This window comes from Folsomia candida, unplaced genomic scaffold, assembly GCF_002217175.1.
Source record: "Folsomia candida strain VU population unplaced genomic scaffold, ASM221717v1 Fcan01_Sc001, whole genome shotgun sequence".
NCBI classification, from domain to species: Eukaryota; Metazoa; Arthropoda; class Collembola; order Entomobryomorpha; family Isotomidae; genus Folsomia; species Folsomia candida.
In genome coordinates this window covers 11,057,332-11,074,593 of record NW_019091193.1, presented here as the reverse complement: position 1 = coordinate 11,074,593, position 17,262 = coordinate 11,057,332, and the positions used below count along the sequence as shown (strand labels likewise).

At 36.7% G+C, this 17,262-nt stretch overlaps 6 protein-coding genes across 8 annotated transcripts; 2 read left to right on the top strand and 4 right to left on the bottom strand.

The window, feature by feature from the left end:
* Window positions 1–232: 232 nt before the first annotated feature.
* LOC110855391 (sorting nexin-16) lies at window positions 233–2,799 on the bottom strand. 2 transcript variants are annotated; one of them, XM_022103824.2, is made up of 6 exons: window positions 2,495–2,799; window positions 2,088–2,419; window positions 1,924–2,013; window positions 1,647–1,865; window positions 1,438–1,574; window positions 233–1,301 (listed from the first exon to the last, which is right to left on the bottom strand). In XM_022103824.2, exons 2-6 carry the CDS (start codon window positions 2,313–2,315, stop codon window positions 929–931), a joined length of 1,047 nt encoding a protein of 348 aa, XP_021959516.1. In that variant the 5' UTR covers window positions 2,316–2,419; window positions 2,495–2,799; the 3' UTR covers window positions 233–928. The 2 variants fall into 2 exon arrangements, with proteins under 2 accessions (XP_021959516.1, XP_021959522.1); XM_022103830.2 differs by having other exon boundaries at window positions 2,088–2,401.
* Window positions 2,800–3,162: 363 nt separating this feature from the next.
* On the bottom strand, window positions 3,163–4,061 carry LOC118433989. Its single transcript, XM_035846568.1, has 3 exons — window positions 3,678–4,061; window positions 3,433–3,591; window positions 3,163–3,343 (listed from the first exon to the last, which is right to left on the bottom strand). Exons 1-3 carry the CDS (start codon window positions 3,834–3,836, stop codon window positions 3,293–3,295), a joined length of 369 nt encoding a protein of 122 aa, XP_035702461.1. The 5' UTR covers window positions 3,837–4,061; the 3' UTR covers window positions 3,163–3,292.
* A 1,442-nt stretch (window positions 4,062–5,503) lies between these two features.
* On the top strand, window positions 5,504–6,543 carry LOC110842233 (BTB/POZ domain-containing protein 6-B). Its single transcript, XM_022087951.1, has 3 exons — window positions 5,504–5,608; window positions 5,668–6,008; window positions 6,093–6,543. Exons 1-3 carry the CDS (start codon window positions 5,504–5,506, stop codon window positions 6,541–6,543), a joined length of 897 nt encoding a protein of 298 aa, XP_021943643.1.
* Window positions 6,544–6,574: 31 nt separating this feature from the next.
* LOC110842224 lies at window positions 6,575–10,306 on the bottom strand. Of its 2 annotated transcripts, XM_035846567.1 has the most exons (8): window positions 9,884–10,306; window positions 9,604–9,800; window positions 9,171–9,517; window positions 8,190–8,490; window positions 8,074–8,112; window positions 7,875–7,995; window positions 6,836–7,679; window positions 6,575–6,743 (listed from the first exon to the last, which is right to left on the bottom strand). In XM_035846567.1, exons 1-6 carry the CDS (start codon window positions 10,203–10,205, stop codon window positions 7,939–7,941), a joined length of 1,263 nt encoding a protein of 420 aa, XP_035702460.1. In that variant the 5' UTR covers window positions 10,206–10,306; the 3' UTR covers window positions 6,575–6,743; window positions 6,836–7,679; window positions 7,875–7,938. The 2 variants fall into 2 exon arrangements, with proteins under 2 accessions (XP_035702460.1, XP_021943631.2); XM_022087939.2 differs by having other exon boundaries at window positions 6,836–7,995.
* A 361-nt stretch (window positions 10,307–10,667) lies between these two features.
* On the top strand, window positions 10,668–14,208 carry LOC110846320 (carboxylesterase 4A). The gene is made up of 12 exons (XM_022093029.2): window positions 10,668–10,952; window positions 11,024–11,164; window positions 11,263–11,296; window positions 11,375–11,407; window positions 11,530–11,616; window positions 11,694–11,827; window positions 11,921–12,181; window positions 12,256–12,532; window positions 12,594–12,703; window positions 12,796–12,955; window positions 13,615–13,735; window positions 13,800–14,208. Exons 1-12 carry the CDS (start codon window positions 10,737–10,739, stop codon window positions 14,149–14,151), a joined length of 1,926 nt encoding a protein of 641 aa, XP_021948721.1. The 5' UTR covers window positions 10,668–10,736; the 3' UTR covers window positions 14,152–14,208.
* On the bottom strand, window positions 14,092–17,008 carry LOC110846330 (endochitinase). Its single transcript, XM_022093045.2, has 12 exons — window positions 16,729–17,008; window positions 16,518–16,642; window positions 16,369–16,456; window positions 16,230–16,307; window positions 15,995–16,155; window positions 15,861–15,922; window positions 15,708–15,760; window positions 15,414–15,629; window positions 15,300–15,349; window positions 14,985–15,222; window positions 14,436–14,884; window positions 14,092–14,347 (listed from the first exon to the last, which is right to left on the bottom strand). The coding sequence occupies exons 1-12, from the start codon at window positions 16,865–16,867 to the stop codon at window positions 14,204–14,206; spliced, it is 1,803 nt and encodes a 600-aa protein (XP_021948737.1). The 5' UTR covers window positions 16,868–17,008; the 3' UTR covers window positions 14,092–14,203.
* Between the last annotated feature and the right edge of the window lie 254 nt (window positions 17,009–17,262).

The following is a 17,262-nucleotide window of genomic DNA, read 5'->3' as shown; positions in this document are numbered from 1 at the left end:
TTATTCGATTATTCGCATGCTATGCATGACTCAAGAATAAAATGTTTAAACGAAAACAAACGAATTAATTTACTTTCTATTAATTTCCCACGCGTAGTCTTTTATACTCGCCTCCTCTGGACCTAACAAACTATTTATTACTTTCCTACTTTAGGCATGTGGGAGTACTGATGACTGAGATAATCTCAGTGAGATTGGAAAGTAAAGAGGTACAAAGTAATTTCTGATTGAGTCTAAAGTGAATCTTTTAATTACATAAAGTAAACACGTCCATGCGAGAGAGAATTGAATCATTAACATTTCAGCAGAACAATTTGTATAAAGCGTCAAATCATCATGATTCACTAAAGTAATTTATTACTTGCCTGATGTTTCACACATTTTACAGATTGAATTAAATTCAAGACAAGTTAAATTTTTTGAAAGCTTTCAGACTTCAGCGGTTTGCCAACTAACGTACTAATTTCACCGTACAATCAAAGAATTTATTTTAATTTATACATGAGAAAGAACACAGATTAATTCATTATAACCAAATCAAAAACACGTAATATTAAACACACTTGTATGTCAATTGTAGTATATCACAGCATTCAACGGTAGCGTTATATAAGTGTAGTTGCTTTATGAGGTAGTAATTATTGTCAAATTCATTAACAAATCATATTATTTAGATGACATGCCTAGGAGTTACACGCAGCAAATTATTACAGGAATTATTAACGATTGTACCAAACCTGCAAAAATCGGAACTTGACATGTATCTATAATTAAATTATGACTAATTTAATAATACCTTGAATTAGTTTGTAATTAACAGCTCAATGAGAAGGTCACACACATTTATGTATCATATCTTGCCATTGGAAGAATCGAGTACTTAAATGCATATAGGCCGCAAACTGTAAAATCTCTAATTAGATACCATTTATGTTATGGAGGAAGGATTATTTGGATTCTGCATATGCGATTGATTATCTGATACACTGATTGTCAAATTAGAATTTGATTCATTCTCAAACGAACCATTGGATAAGTGTTGTTCTTGTACACATCTTGAACGAAATACATCACTTTGGATGCTGCTTGAAGTCCTGCTTGAAGTGGAACTTTTTCTATGTTTTGTCGAAAGAATCGTATTTCCGTGAGATGATATCTCTGTCTTGTGATGGCGTGGGCTTCCTTGTTCCGAAGAAGATCCACTCGAAGGCAAAGTTGTAGGAGGAAGATGTGATGGTGAACAACACAGATTGAAAGAGGAAGAAAGCAATAACTGTTTTTGGCAGCAACTTTTGCAATTCCTACACAAGATTATTACACAGGTGGATAATTACATGCATTAACAATGTGGATATACTATATAATATATATATATATATACTATACAATGTGTATATCTAGTAACTTGATGCAGTAAAACAAAAAATTGAATCTCACCTGACCATCTTAATGAGATTATCTTTCTGTGTGGTAACAAGCGCAAGCTCTGCTCTTAGTAGCTCGACCTCGCGATCCCTTTCACCAAGGCGATGCCGGAGCATTACTGCACTATCTTCAATAATACCACACCAAGACTGTAATTAATAAGAATAAATAGCAATTTAAGCTAATACATCACAATGCAAACTGTGTTAATATGAGCAAACCTTTGTTTCTTCTGCAGTGTCAGAATAAACTGGAGCTTGATCAAGACAGAAAAATTTCCGAACAGTCGGCAAATTTACCAATACCGGCTGCACAATAATGGAATCAATTAATGCTTGAAGCCCTTTCATTCGGTCTTCCAAAAATGCAGTTTCAAAATTATCCCTTAGCCACCGCTTGGGCGGAATAGAAATTTCGATATCAGGCACATCATCTTTGATCTGCAAATTAGACGAATAACATAATCTTCAGTGATTCATAATGTTTCATGCAAGTTACCTTAGAATGAAGTCGCACAAAATCTGTATAGCGCCGAAATACTAACCAGCTCTCATCCAGGGTCTCGTGTTCTACGCGGAGTTTAAAGATCTGCATACACATTTTAATTTCAAAATAGATTTGCATTTAATTAATTAAACTTAAATCCTATATATTCTTCTTACAGTAAATTTAGCCCGTTCTTCCATCGTTTCAAATCCAACAATAGGAATTTTAATGGGCAGCGAAACTTGAGGACTATAGTCTGCTGTTCTTCGACCATTCTCCTTGGTGAGTTCTACGTCATTCGCGTGTTCTTCCAACGGATGGTGAACAGTTCTCTCGGATGTTAATGTTCCTGGGGTTTCTTCATTGTCACCGCCGCCCATGGTATTCGACATTTTTTCAACCATTTATTTATTACTAATTCTTGTTATTATGCTGTACAATAATTTCATGAGAATGGTCCAGTACGTCACGTCACACGTAGTCTCAGAATCTTAAAGATACGAACGATCTGGATTTAAATAAATATGGAAGCTATAAGAAACATTCCAATGCAAATAAAAATAGTATACAATTTATATCTCACCCAATATATTTTAATGTTGTTGTGACATGGGAGGATCCCAGTTCCAATTCATCCTTGTCTTTCAACCGAACCCATCTAAAATATCTCGCGAACTGGAAAACTACAAAAAAGTATTCTCTTCTTTCCACTTGACTGTCTGTCAGCAATATGTAATGACTCAGCCAGTCTCTCGTCGTGGCAGATGCAAAATAAGAAGTGAATTTAACAACTGAAATCATACAAACAAGATGCGAAAGAGAGTATGTTTTTGCAAATACTTTTGTAACCGGTGATGTGATGGTGTATATTGTGGGAGTTTTTGTCACCGCCTCAGCTGGTGAATGAAAGCAGTGGAGTTTTTTGACTTGCCCCATCGATGAAAAATACAATGGAGAAAGTGCAAGTTGAGCTTTTTCCATTGTTCACCATTCTCCATTGTATGCAATCATATTTTATACAACTCGCTGGTTATGTGCAACCACTTCAGGCATCTCTTTGCTGACAAAGATGCCATAATTTTCAAGCATGATCTTTTATTGCAATGCGTTTTCACCAGAAATCTCAATTTCCCCAGGCTAATCTGTATTGTCTCATGAAAAAGTAAGGACATTTTTTCTATTTTGGAAGACTAACAAGACACATAATGTTAAAGCAGTTAAACTGACTAACAAATTATGTACGCATTACTGTTTTAATGATTTATTTATTTACGACTGCTATATTTTGTAAGTATTGACTCAATTTTACATTATTGGTAATTTTAGGATGGGATTAGAAGACTGGGCTTGGGTAACGTTGCCATAATCTTGATTTCTGCCCTTATCCGAAAGTTTGAATTGGAATAATGTAGCTGAGAATTGTAGTTACAATCTGTGAAGTTAATACAATATTTGAATTTAGAGTTATATGCAAGCGTACATACTTGTTATTTATGCCCACATGTAAATATTTATTATTACACTGCAAACTAGAGATTTCTTAATATCAAATAGTCCCATCGCCGATATACGCCAATCCCACTTGCAAATTACTTGCACAAGGTCCTTCATCTGGTCTTTTTCTTTGTCGTCTTCCATTAAAATAACTGCATTGAACAAATTTACCTTCCATTCTGCAATCTACATCAATATCAAAACACAACGAATAGTGAACTTTAGAGCAATTGGGCATAACATGAAAATTTTACAAATGGATGAAAACTCACTCTGTTTACAACTTCTGAACCTAGCTGAAGTAATGTCAAAAGCTGACTTAGCTCAATGATTAACATCAAAACGTCGAATGCGTCTTTGATAAAGCCTTGTTTTCTGGATTCCATTACTGGCTCGGCGAAAAGTAAAGAATTTGCTGAGTGTACAATCATGAAGACAGATCTCACAATAATACCAAAAATTAGTGGACCAATTACTCGGTCATATTTTTTACTCAGAGTCTCCAGATTCTCAAATTTCCTCAATCCATCCTTTGTAACAGCCTGAATACTATCAGCATCATTGATTACCACAAAACTGGGAGTTGGTGAAATGCCATTTTTTTGCTCAATCGAAAAATTCTGACTGCTCCCAGTTTCAGAAAATAAATGACAACGACTAATAATTGCTTCATGCGTGCTACGTGCAAAATCTTCAAAAGTTCGTATTATGCAAAATGTAGTGACCAGGATGAGGTCATAAATAAAGATAATGGATAACATGATGGGAATTTCAGCAAAAATAAAAAATGAAATATAATACCAGGTCGTGTTTGGCAGTATGCTAGACTTTGCTGGTACATTTTGATAGTACCAACATAGGATTATTACAGGACATACAAGACGGGGTAAAAGTAACAGTAATCGAAACAGACAATAAAATTTTCTACACTTTTCAAAGTCATTGTGAACTTGGGCGAACTTTACTGTTTCCAATTCTACCAGTAGCTTTGGTATTTGTTTTCTGTAGATTATTAATACAACTCGGAAGAACACGTCAAAGAAATTAAATGATATTATAAGAGCAACAAAAAGAATTTTATCCACAAGTGAATGTTCCTCTAGTAATTCAGAGGTAATTTTATAGTAAAAGTCGTACCACAAGAATGCGTTGCAGCCATTTAAAATAATCGAGTAAATGAAGTGTGGATGACACATGCACGAGTATTTTGGCAGCCCCCATGGTCGCTTCACAAAAATATTCCCAATCCCCAACCGAGAATTGATGAAAATTCGAAAGATTTTAAGACCATTTTCAATGCTAGGCACCGAGTTTAATTATTTTGCCAACAACTTTTCGGTACAAAACGAAGTCTGTCTGCTTGCTTCGAGTTTTGTATTTATAACATTATCAGGAGAATATTAACCTGATGATACGGGTGAAAGTTGTAGTGAACGAGTATTACATACATATTTCCAGGAACTTGGCGTGATCAAACTTCATTAGCATCACTACTGTAATTAAATTGTATTCTAATGTCGTGTATGGTGTTGATGGATAACGTAACAAGTGACAAAAGCTTAAATTTCTCTTGCTTTCTACCATCTCAATGACGTATGTACGTTGTTATGGCTGGCATTAACCGTTGAAAAATTGTAAGTAATTGAAATTAGGGGTGCTACAGGTTTTATTTGCTCGAAATCCAACCGACTCCACCCTTTCACTCATACCTCATTTTTCACCGTTCATGAATCCTAAAAAAATGACAAGTCAATGCGGAAATTCTTTACTTTTATCAGTTACCCCAAAAACACTCGGTGTACATTGCTTGAGATCAATTCAGGATTATAAGACCGGGTCTACATTATCATCCCAAACTTTTAGTGGTAAAGATAACCTGATCACTAGGATGAGTTCGTCATTTACATAAACACACACATCATTCATTTAATGGAAACAACAAATATTCAATATTAAATTACTATGTCATGATGCATATGTAGCTGCAGCTAGGACCGAAGGACGACTTACCGATGTTTTATTTACTTTCACTGCATTGCAATCCACAGTTCGTGCTCATAAGATTATAATTTAAATGGGAAGCCCAGTATTTGAGACTATGTTTTATGGACAATGTCTCCTGTGGAAGGAGAACAGCAATGATAGCTCCTCAATCGTGATGATTTCCGATATACATCCTTCAGTGTTCGAAGTGCTCATAGAGGTATTAATCAGAATTATATTTAGTATGTTGTCGTTAGCTAATTAATACGTGCTTGTCAGTATCTTTATACCGGAAAGTTGGGAATGCGCATATCCGTCAGCGACTCCATTGAATTGATGTACGCTGCTTCTAAATATTGCGTGGATGATCTCGTGCTCCATCTAATTTCCTTAATCTCCGAACTCATTACACTTGACAATGTTCTGACAGTCCTGGAAGCAGCGATCCTTTTCAACTATGCAGAGCTGAAGGCAAAGTGCTGGACATGCATTGAGTGTGATACAGATCACGTTTTTCATACGGAAAAATTTGTCCAATTAGAAAGAAATGTCCTCCGGGAAATTATTCAGCATGAGCCGCTTAACGTGTCAGAGATTGATGTGTACCATGCTGTAGTCCGGTATACGCAAAATGACTATTTGTATACATATATTTACGCCTATGCATATCTGTAATTGATGAATTAAAAAAACTAATATTTTAGATGGGCAATTGCACACTGCGAAACTTGTAACGGCGATGATGACGTAGAGCCAAACCCTGAAGATTTGAGGAAAGTAATTGGTGAAGAAATTCTCTATCTTATTAGATTTCCCACAATGCATCCTGTGATATTTTCCGACGGCCCAGCATCATCCGGAATACTATCGACGACCGAAATCAATAATATTTTTCTAAAAAAGTTCTCCACGAAAGCTCCGATTGCTAGTCTTTTCATCGCTACTCCTAGAATTCGTATAGAAACACCGCTAAATTGTCCTTGTGCACAACAAGCCAACTTCTGCTCATTCTGCTCAGACCACTCATCAGAACGGAAGTCAAAAGAAATCAACATGTTTTTAAGCCCTAATTGTTATTGTCGATGTCGAATGAGAAAATACTGTCCCCGAAGAACAATTTCACGATACCTGCAACTCCAACAGAATATCTTATAAAGTGTCGTAGTGTAAATGCATTTACAAACTTATCAATACGAAGATCCATCAGTTTTTTATTGTATCTTTAACTATTCCATATTTGCGTTATAAAAATATGCAAAAACAGATACCATTTTAAAAGGTATCTGAAAAGATTGCCGGAGTTCATCCTCAGTATCGATGCGAGGTCATCGTGATACATCATGCATCAGGTTCCACTGTTTCATAAAACCACCCACAAAAAGTAATATTAAAAACATGCAGAGAAATATTCCTGCATACGTCTGCAGCACTTTTACTATATGCTTACTTGTCAATTCTCTCTTGCTTATACAAGTGACGATTTAAGTGAAAAAGGGGACGGGTACTGGTCTGAGATCGTGTAAACAGGTTGTTGACCATTTTCCAACGTGCTATTCATGTACAGTTCCGTTAGTGAACTTCTTCCCCGTTGGAAATATTTTAGAGAGATGCTCCCATCCAGCATATCGTCTTCATTGTCCATCGGAAACTCGAGATTTTGATCACTAAAGGAATCCTCTTCACTCTTTAGAGCACTTTTTCTTGCTTCCACCACCGTTAAAATTATAATTAATAGCACTGATACAAAAACCAACAATGTTAATATGAGGATACACATCACAGCAATATGCATGGCCTGCATTATAACAACTCACTCCTGTCCGTTTGAATGCACGAAGGTAATTGATTAGCCATACTTCAATCAATTTCATCAATCATTAATAATCTCCCTCGGATGGGATTCTCCCGTTGCTTGTTTTAAATAAGTTATTAGGAAAATATGGGCGATGAAATTATTTTCATGAAATTACTTTTATTTGTAAATTTATGAACCTCGAGTGTTACATATTTTTATTTCTTCATAATATTCATATTGTTCCTAATTGAAATTGCAGTGTCATTTATTTAAGTACATATATAACTTATGAAATTATTTTCGATCACAATTGAGCTACATTGATTCAAATGTGGACTTGTTAACATGCAATTCCAGGGACAAATCTTGATAAGATATGACTGGACATGCATAGTTCAGTAGCCAACTCTTCAACACACGTGCTCAACCGGATACATTTATGGGCTGAATAATTGTACATATATTCCATTAGGAGATACGCATCATTGAAGTCGATCTATTTACTTGATTGATATTATCTTGGCTTTCAATTATGATTCGGAAAACTGGCAGTGCATAACTAAATATGTATGGACAAGCAGGTAGCAGTTTGTAATAATTAATGCAATTTCAGATAAGATATTATGCGTGTAACAAATCCAGTTAGACACTACCAGTACATGTAAACACTAATATTTCTCATGATACTTACTAGTTGGTAAATTCTGTTAAAGCCCATTACAAGTGAGAAATTGCGATTTGTCACATTGAAAATGTTACTCCATGTAAAGTTGAAACAAAATTACGACATATGCCATTATCGTAGAAAACACCTGTAATAAACGAGAGGCGACTTACAATTTTTAAGATTGTACGTGTAATGAGTGAATACTTATGTATGAATGACGTACAGCCGACATCAGCCCTCGGTTAACTCGAAAAAATCCCCACTGAAAAGATAACGAATGAATTATTTTGTACATGCATTTTTCTTCGTGTCAATATTATTTAAATTGGAAATGCTTACAGCAGTCATTTCCCATTTCCAAATAGAAAGTGACTCAACGATGTCGGAAAGCTGAAGTTTCGAAATCGAAACTGGCATCAGTGAAACCATTTTATTTAATTTTGCCTTTCGTTCAGCAATCCTATCGTACAAGTCTTGCCCAAGTTGGAGGAGGAATAATTGAACTGTTTGATACGCCAAATTAAACCAATTTGACACAAGTCCTGCCCAACTTGCTGATGAGCTTCCTTCAATTAGAATTGAATTTGCAGCATGCACCAGGCTGGTGACACTCATGACAATGAGACAGAAAAGGAGTGGACTAAAGATTCGGTTACGAGAAAATTGGATTAAATTCACATGACGATAAGAATGTACATACACATACACACTTGCCCTTGGAGATAGTAAAAAAGCCACGATTAACTGACATCGTTTCTATGGGGTGGTGCCCCATACGGTTGCGACAAATGGATTATTTTTTAGAAAATTTTCATTTTTTAAATTGTTGGGGCAAAAGTCCTTTGGTTTGCCCCAACGACTTTAACCTTGAATAACTTTTGAATAGGCAGACAAAGAGACTTAATTCCTGAGGATGAAATCATCCTAATTTTAGCTTGATTTTTTAAGCTAAAAATCTCGAGTGTACTATTTCGAAAATTAAAATGTTTATTTTGAAGAATATCTCCAAAATATACGTTTTTCAGGAATTTCGAAACCAAATCTTATCTCACAAAATTTTATAATATACCAAACTGATCGTATTATCTAGACCGATCGATTGACACCCCACTGGAGGGTGTGAGATCACTTGGTCCGGATTTGACCTAGGGGGTCATCTCAATCCTCCAACTTAGCAACGGTCCACTCACACCATTTTGTCAGTACATAATAATTAAAATTTAATTTCTTCAAAAATGAAAATTTGTGTTGGAAACAATTCATTTATCGCAACATGTATAGAATGATAAAGTGTCAAATAATATTGTAAAAAAGCCATACCTCACGATTTCATCAAACAGGCGAAACAAACCTCGAATGTCTTCAAACTTTTGAATAAGATCAAAATGCGACGAATCCATTTTCATTTCTTGTAGCATTTGTCTCAAAACTCGGGTTTGAAGTACGGCTTGAAATGGGTCTTTCTTTGCATGTTTGATGGCCTCCTCTATTTGAATCCCGTAGTCTTCAAAAATCCAGACCAGATACACTGCAGTGACGACAATAAACGAGAACGCCACGTAAAAGGATGAAACTATGGGAAGAACACCAAATAAGCCCATGAAACCTAAATAACCAATATTTCCCAGCGATGATATCCACGAATCCTCAGGAACAATTTGAGACAACTAGTAAATTATTTATTATTATAATCACATGCATCTAATTAATTATATTCAATATTAGTTATTTTTGTACAAATTATTAATTCAACCTGAATAGCCAAAAAGATTCCAGTTCCCAGCCGGAGGCAGAGTGAGACCCATGTTAGTAGTGAAAATAACCTTCTGGTTTTTTGGAGTGTCGTTGGAACTGTGGAGACTGGATAGTCTTCTAATTTGCTTAGAAATTCACAAACGTTTCGGGCTTGAAAGCAGAAAAATATGCGGATGAAGGCATTAAATATGACGCCTAGAAAGATAATAGCACAGGAATTATTTGACGCACGCACATTCCTTTCTCAACATGTACACATTAGTATTATACCCAATTACCAAAGATTGTAAAGCCCTGAAGTAGGATTTTACGAAGAAATTTCTCATTTTCAAGTTGCCTAGAGTGGAGGAAAAAGTCGATCCACAAGACCTGAGTGAAAATGTTGATGGCTAAAATTACAAAAGTCGTAAAATTGCAGAATGATTTGAAAATAGGCAACCCCCACGGAAGTTTTATGAAAAGGACGCCTGTCAACCATCCAAACCAGGAAGGTACTTCGAAGCCCTGTAAAACCATTTTTACGCAACTTCCCACCCAACAGGCCACGAAGATATGAAAGAAGATATTATAAGAAAGAGACATAATATGCCCACAAAACATTATGGTTGTTATTTGTTTCCCCACTTTTTATGAAGATTGATTGCAATAATGGGTTCAGCTAATGGACATTAATTTTTGATATGGATAATGGAAAACTGTGCGCCCAGTCCTCACTCATACATATCTGAAACGATGGAGCATGTAATTTACATATTCACATGTTTTTGATGTTTAATTTTACTTGAATTTGTATTTTATCTAATGTGCTTAATCAAGATGTGTACTATTATTTAATCTTGCTTAATAAATGAGGGTGATGCAATATCACAGTTTTCAAAATTAACAGGCGTAATAAGTCGATAAATATTGCACGCATTATAATTGTGCAAAATCCAGGATAATCCTTGTAGGATTTATTAGCCCATTGTGTAACCTTAAACTTGATTGTTTTGCACCGTTAATCTGAATGCGTTGTTTGATCAACAATATCAGATAAAATATAGGGATGACTCGTTTTATGAATAAATTATTAATTGGTACTAGCAGTTTGTGGCGAACCTTCCTGTTTCGATTTTCTGGGCAAAAACTAAAATGAAATACTTTTATAATTTATTCGCAGTCACAGCCTCCTGTTTGTTGGGATCTGTGACTTGTCAGTTTACGCCAGAAGACTTAGTGGTTGATGTTCCAGATTTGGGTAGAATTCGTGGATCAAATAGATCTTCGGCTCAAGAGGAACCAAACCCTGCAAGACCGTATATTCATTTTTTGAATATTCGTTTTGCTAATGTCGTTGGACGCTTCCAAGTTTGTTAACTTTACTGTAAATTTTATTATACAGACAAAGTCTTATTTCCAAAACTTATCATTATACTTAGCCATCTGTATTAAATCGTGGACCCTTGGTTCCCGAGGGAGAAGAATACGACGCTACCATCAATACCTTAATTCGATGCTACCAGCCATGGCATCAATTTCAAGACGAACAATGCCTATCCATAAATGTATATACTCACAAGGTACATTTATAATTATGCATAAAGCGTAAATGCATACGTAAGTATACGTATGAATTTAATTACTAGTAGTAAACTCATCGTTCATGATATGATCACAGAAATATGACGGCAACGACACTGCACTGCGTCCTGGTATTTTAAACATTGATATACTACTTGGTTTAATAATTGGTTGTACTAACAATTAACACAGTTATTCATTGCTTATAGTTATTTTTTTCGTTCACGGAGGAGCATTTACGGGTAAACCTTGCTACCGATAATATGATTCATTTTGGTATTTGACCAGCCCATCATTAGGTTGGACTATACGTTGAGTCCTATTTGTACCAAAACAATTGTGCACTTTTTCATAATTATTTTAGTTGGAGCTGGATCCTTGTATTCTGGCCTTCGACTAATGAATCGAGATGTGGTCTACGTGAGCTTCAATTACAGGCTTGGGCTGCCAGGTACATCATCTTTGCTTTCACATTTTTGTCGTAAACACTCCCATAACATGGTGCATATGTATTAAAACTTGCAACAGGATGGCTGTCCTTGCAAAATGACAGAATTCCTGGAAATGCAGGATTGTATGACGTTTTAAATGCACTGCAGTGGACACGGGATTACATAAAATATTTTGGAGGAAATCCCGATTTAATTACCGTGGCTGGCCAGGTACATATCTACATATGCCGCACATGCATATATTTACATATACTGTTTAATTTTACACGAAAAAATCAATTTGTTAATACATCTTATGTAAAGAGTGCTGGGAGCGCAATTGTGACTCACTTGTTCGCAAGCCCTTTGGCCAAAGGATTATTTCACCGAGCAATTGCTGCCAGCGGAAGTGCACTAAATAATTGGGGAACGGTACAAAATAACTTGCAGGACTCGCTGAAAATGACAGAATTATTGGGTTGCTATAATTCAACTGTAAATCCAATTCCAAATATGGATGAGATTACAACTTGCATGGAAAACGTGCCGTACCAGGACTTAGTTGATGGTCTTCTGAAATATCAGGTCAGTCTTAAATAAATTTTGCCTACGCACAAAGTTGTTACAATTTTTATTAATTTTTCTAAAAAAATCCTAAGATGCAAGAGAGAAGCGAAGGTGGGTTGGGTACTCAAGTAGCAGCTCCCGTTGTTCAGGATTATCCTCTTACTCATCAAAAAATAATTCCAAGACATCCACAAGCTGTGTTCGACAGTGGCGAACAGGCAAATGTGCCATTGCTAATGGGATCAACAAAGCATGACGGATCTTTCGTTTTGGGAATATTGTACCATCGATTTCTTGCTGCCAATGGCTTGGTAAATGACACACTGTTTCTGCGGAATGAACTAGTTCCACTGATTTTGAATTCATTTGGTAAGATTCATTGATTTCATAGCGGTGGTGCTCATGATATTTAACTAAAATTTATTTATAGGACTGGAAGATAAACCATTTGGGATTTATGAAACAGTGGCAAAAACTTATCTAGGAGATGATGCGAGGCTCAGTGGAGATTTTGATCAAATGGTTCCTGGGTTAATGGATGTAAGACGACAACTATAATTACATATATGTTTGAAGTATTGACTCAATTTCCACATTCATATCTGTAAAACCTGTATTTCTGTGATGTCTAGATATTTAGCGTATTTTTCTTCAAAGCAGAATCTTACAACACAGCCTTGAAACACTCTGATCTTAACAACAACACTTTTTGGTATGGCTTTGATTTCAGAGGGTCTGCAAGTTTGTTTTCAGGCTTGTTTCCTATCGATGGTGCTCCACCATTCAATGGAGGTACAGAAATAAAACGACAAGATTGTGTATGTAACTCACCTGCGACGTGAGCAAGTAGGAATAAACCGTCGCAAACGCGCATACGGAAGTAGCTTCAGACTACTTCACTCCAAGCACTCCCACGACATCGCGGGAACACTTGATTTTACTGTATTTCATCTATACATTCAATTTTTTCAAAAATCTCATTTTGCCCCGACCACACCCCCTAGTGACGAGGGGGTGTGGCACAACTCGGGAGCACTTTATTCTACTGTATTTCATCTATGCATTCAATTTTTTCAAAAATGTCATTTTGCCCCGACCACACCCCCTGGCGCCCGGGGGGTGTGGCACAACGGGGGAACTCAAAATTTCACTCCATTTCATCCATAGATTCAATTGCACTAAAAATCTCATTTTGCCCCGACCACACCCCCTGGCGACCGGGGGTGTGGTCCGGTTGCACCCAAAAGTTGATAGGATCCTCCCCCTGGGGTATTATGTATGATGGCGAAAACCGATTTCGATTATCTTTATCCGTTCTCCCGTTATCCTGCTGACAGACAGACGGACAGACAGACAGACAGACAGACAGACAGACAGACAGACAGACAAAGTCTTCACATAAAGTAGCTGAAGCTACTTAATAATGTGAATTTGTCACTTCCTTTTGTCAGGGATCGCTCACGGTGACGACTTGGTGTATTTGTATTCAATGACTATGCTACCCTTCAAACCTAACGAAGCAAAAGTCTCGAAAATGATGCTTGATTGCTGGGCAAACTTTGCTGCAACTGGGTACGCACACTAATCTGAACTAAATGATGACTAATTGAAACTGCATGGGTACATATCATTATAGCCATCCTGCTAACCCGGCATCAGTTTTAAATGATTGGCCCAGCTTGACAAAAGCTGATCAAGAATATTTGCAAATTCTGGAATCCCCTGTTCGCGACACCCATTATACCGCTTCTTGGATTGGTGCTGGACTTGACGCTGAATTGACGACCATTCCTCCCTCTCCCACCAGGGTCCGCGTAACAACAACGGTTCGACCAACATCTGCACAATCAACTACGACTTCTTCTCAAACCCAAACAACTTCAACTGAAAAACATAATTCTGCTGGATTTTTGGAAAATCCTGCTACATTATTGTTCACTGCTTTCTTTATTACAATTTGTGCTGCTCGTTGCAATCTTATTTATTAATATGACTGTGCATAATCTTTTTTTTCAAATAAACAAAATATTTCCTTGTCTCTTACAGATTATTGTAGTAGTAAAATAATTTCTGAGCACATTGGTTTTGAGGACTTGGCCAATCGCATGTCTTCTCGTTGAGGTTAAATTCTGTTCCGTGTGGACAAGCAAACTCTTGTGGAACTTCGTTTACGCACCAATAATACTGCAAATATTAAAAAACGTACACAAGAAATAATTGTACTTATGCATGTACTTTTTAGACGCATTATAAATACATACGTTAGACATACCTTTCTGCAATCGATGACATGTCGATAATACTGGGTTTTGGTACAGTCAACAGACCCCTCAATCTGGGGGGATACTGTTGGGAGGATATTATTATCACTCCCCTCATCGGGAGTTTGCATGCTAACCTGAGTAGTGCTAGCAGTACTAATAGAATCAATCAAAGTCTCTTGTGGCGTTGAAGAAGGGTTTGTGATTGAAACTAAAGTGTCAGTTTCTGTGCTAATTGGTGGATTGGTTACATGAGGGCTGGTACTAGTACTTGAAATTTCTGACAATGTGGATGATGATGTCATCCATGGCGGCTGTGTGGGTGGAGACATTGTCGGTTGAATTGTGGGAACAGGTCCAAGTTTCAAACATTCTCTTGGAGGGCTTGGGGGGCTTGCCATTTTCCACTGAGCAACAGGAACTGGAGACGGTGGAGTTGGGACAATGTAATCTTTCATGCCTGAAATTTAGGTTTTTTGAAATTATATTTTGCACTTTGATGTATACCTGCATACGTACATATGTATGTAGTTTTTATATGCAACTGTATTTCCTTCTACCTGCAAATAGAACATCAATTAACACATCCTTCTGTCCACACACGCCTTGAAAGTCGTCCATATCAATTGCCCATGTCATACTGCCCGCAAAGCCCTTGTCTTTGACAAAATTCATTTTTATTCCCAAAGAATCTGCATCTTCGTACCCTATCCAGTTGGTGTCCGTGTAAATATATGGGACTTTTCCATGTGTATCATATGCCTTGGTCCAATTGCCGCTTTTGATTCTTAGGCAAATCTATAATGGTCCAGATTAAAATTTTATGAAAGCGCTCAATGCATAGCCGATTAAATATTCCAGTAACAGAAACCCACTTCATAATAAGCCATAAACCCTTTCGCATTCGTAAACTCTCCTGGATCACCTAAATTTACATATTTCAGAGTCAATAATTGCCAGCAAAGTGCACAAACATCTTTTGAAAGTACCTCCGTTTTTCTGCTTGTTGATGTAATCGCCTAATTTATTCATTTTAGGGTCTGAAAGTGCAAAACTCCTCCCATAGAATGCAGTGCCAACGACGAGCTTATCAGCGCTGCAACCTTCACGAACCCACAACTCCGTGCCGTCATTTACATTTAATTTTTCATACGCGTATTGATCGTGAGGTCTCCGGAATAGAGGAGTGTGGGTGTCTGCAAATCCTTAATATTTGAAAGCCAAATGGAGATGAGCCATCAATCTTATTTTCATTATGATTTTTGAAGTAATGTCCGACTTACCAACCCAGTTTCCTCGCAAGTCATACGCCATTAAGTGGATTGCATTGGCCAACCTATAAGTATGAAATTAATGTCATAGTGTCAGAGAAAAGAAAAGTTATCGCAACTACAATTTAGCTACTACAACTTTGTCGCAAATATTGTCACAAAAACCTGCACAGCTCTGGGACGAAATATCCTTCTGCTAGACGAAAACCAGCCACTGGGACAGCAATCTAGAAATGCAAATTGGTGACACACTACCACTTTAGTGTCTCTAATACATACATACATATTGACTCAACTACCGTTATTTCCCATTCAGGATTGTGAGTATTGAAAACATATCTCATTTCACGGACGAGTTCTAAAAAGTTCTTCTTGTCTCCAAATGTTCCCCCACGGTCAGCGGCTGAAGGATATTCCCAATCAGCGTCAATTCCGGCAAAACCGTACTCTTTTATGAGTTCTAAAATTTCATATAATCATTTACCCATTGACTTATACAAAATAATAAAAAATCTTATAAATATGCACAAATACCTACAACACTATTGATGAAACTACATCGTCGCTGAGGTGAAGATGCCATTTGACTATACTTTCGGCCTCCTTCTCCCCCTGTTAAAAGCCGTTTTAATGGCATCTGTAAATATGTTTTTAAGTATTTATAAAAGCTTACATCCTCCAACAGCTACAACCAATTTTAGGTTTGGGTTCTTCTCTCTTAATGCTACGAATTTTTTGAAATTCTCATTTTTTACATCAAGCTGTAAAAGTTTTTAAATTGGTTTAGACAAAAACATCAGCTTAAATGGATAAGACTTGTACCTCTGGATCAAGGATAGAAACCTCCCAAGTAACGTTCGAGAGTCCGACAAACGAATAAATCACATGAGTACATTTCATGTAAGGAATGTCCTCAACATTGTAAGCTCCTATTCCAGGTCGGTATGCTGTTACAAAATTATTATTAAAAATATCATCATATAAAATATACTGAACTTCATACAATTTCTTAATAGTATATATTGTTACATACCAGCCCAATTTGAGTAGTAGCATGAAACTCTTGCAGGTTTTCCTGCACCTCCTGGCGTATTAAAGTCGGCCAAAATTTGTTCTGTACCAGACACTATGGTGAATACTACAGCAATTTGATAAACTAGAATCAAAATCATGGCGAGAAGCTATGAAACTATGAGTGCTATGAAAATGCTTCTGAAAACTATAAACTAGCCACTGATCAGCTCCACTTTTTACTCGACTTCTTCAATCAAAAATGAAGATTGAGACTGAGCGACTTGATCATGATGCAAACAAAAAGGTTCATTGTTCAATTCTAAATCTACCTTTCAAGGCCAGAATCAAACATGTTCCCTTTTACCATATGCAGCGCAGTTTATGAGGAAATAACGACTAACAGTGAGACAAACCAACATTTAAATAAATACATGTGTGCATAAGACCGAAATGTTCGTTTCAGAATGTATGAGCAAGGAAGTAAAAAGACGGCGAGGATGATGATTGACTTGAATAATAAGAATAGTCTCCAAGTATTTTATTCTTCTCCCAG

Excerpts from the sequence above, each read along its gene's own strand:
- LOC110846330 (XM_022093045.2), bottom strand. The coding sequence starts at position 16,867 with ATGATTTTGATTCTAGTTTATCAAATTGCTGTAGTATTCACCATAGTG. Across the intron at positions 15,350-15,413 it reads CAACAAGCAGAAAAACGGAG|GTGATCCAGGAGAGTTTACG; the intron begins GTACTTTCAAAA and ends ATGTAAATTTAG. Across the intron at positions 14,885-14,984 it reads AATTGATGTTCTATTTGCAG|GCATGAAAGATTACATTGTC; the intron begins GTAGAAGGAAAT and ends CCTAAATTTCAG.
- LOC110842224 (XM_022087939.2), bottom strand. The coding sequence starts at position 10,205 with ATGTTTTGTGGGCATATTATGTCTCTTTCTTATAATATCTTCTTTCAT. Across the intron at positions 9,801-9,883 it reads TCAGGGCTTTACAATCTTTG|GCGTCATATTTAATGCCTTC; the intron begins GTAATTGGGTAT and ends TTATCTTTCTAG. Across the intron at positions 9,518-9,603 it reads GAATCTTTTTGGCTATTCAG|TTGTCTCAAATTGTTCCTGA; the intron begins GTTGAATTAATA and ends ATAATTTACTAG.
- LOC110846320 (XM_022093029.2), top strand. The coding sequence starts at position 10,737 with ATGAAATACTTTTATAATTTATTCGCAGTCACAGCCTCCTGTTTGTTG. Across the intron at positions 11,165-11,262 it reads TAAATGTATATACTCACAAG|AAATATGACGGCAACGACAC; the intron begins GTACATTTATAA and ends ATATGATCACAG. Across the intron at positions 11,828-11,920 it reads TAATTACCGTGGCTGGCCAG|AGTGCTGGGAGCGCAATTGT; the intron begins GTACATATCTAC and ends TCTTATGTAAAG.
- LOC118433989 (XM_035846568.1), bottom strand. The coding sequence starts at position 3,836 with ATGATTGTACACTCAGCAAATTCTTTACTTTTCGCCGAGCCAGTAATG. Across the intron at positions 3,592-3,677 it reads GTTCAGAAGTTGTAAACAGA|ATTGCAGAATGGAAGGTAAA; the intron begins GTGAGTTTTCAT and ends ATATTGATGTAG. Across the intron at positions 3,344-3,432 it reads AGAAATCTCTAGTTTGCAGT|ATTGTAACTACAATTCTCAG; the intron begins GTAATAATAAAT and ends TTAACTTCACAG.
- LOC110855391 (XM_022103824.2), bottom strand. The coding sequence starts at position 2,315 with ATGGTTGAAAAAATGTCGAATACCATGGGCGGCGGTGACAATGAAGAA. Across the intron at positions 2,014-2,087 it reads AAGAACGGGCTAAATTTACT|ATCTTTAAACTCCGCGTAGA; the intron begins GTAAGAAGAATA and ends ATGTGTATGCAG. Across the intron at positions 1,866-1,923 it reads TTGTGCGACTTCATTCTAAG|ATCAAAGATGATGTGCCTGA; the intron begins GTAACTTGCATG and ends TCTAATTTGCAG.
- LOC110842233 (XM_022087951.1), top strand. The coding sequence starts at position 5,504 with ATGTTTTATGGACAATGTCTCCTGTGGAAGGAGAACAGCAATGATAGC. Across the intron at positions 5,609-5,667 it reads TGTTCGAAGTGCTCATAGAG|TATCTTTATACCGGAAAGTT; the intron begins GTATTAATCAGA and ends CGTGCTTGTCAG. Across the intron at positions 6,009-6,092 it reads GTGTACCATGCTGTAGTCCG|ATGGGCAATTGCACACTGCG; the intron begins GTATACGCAAAA and ends CTAATATTTTAG.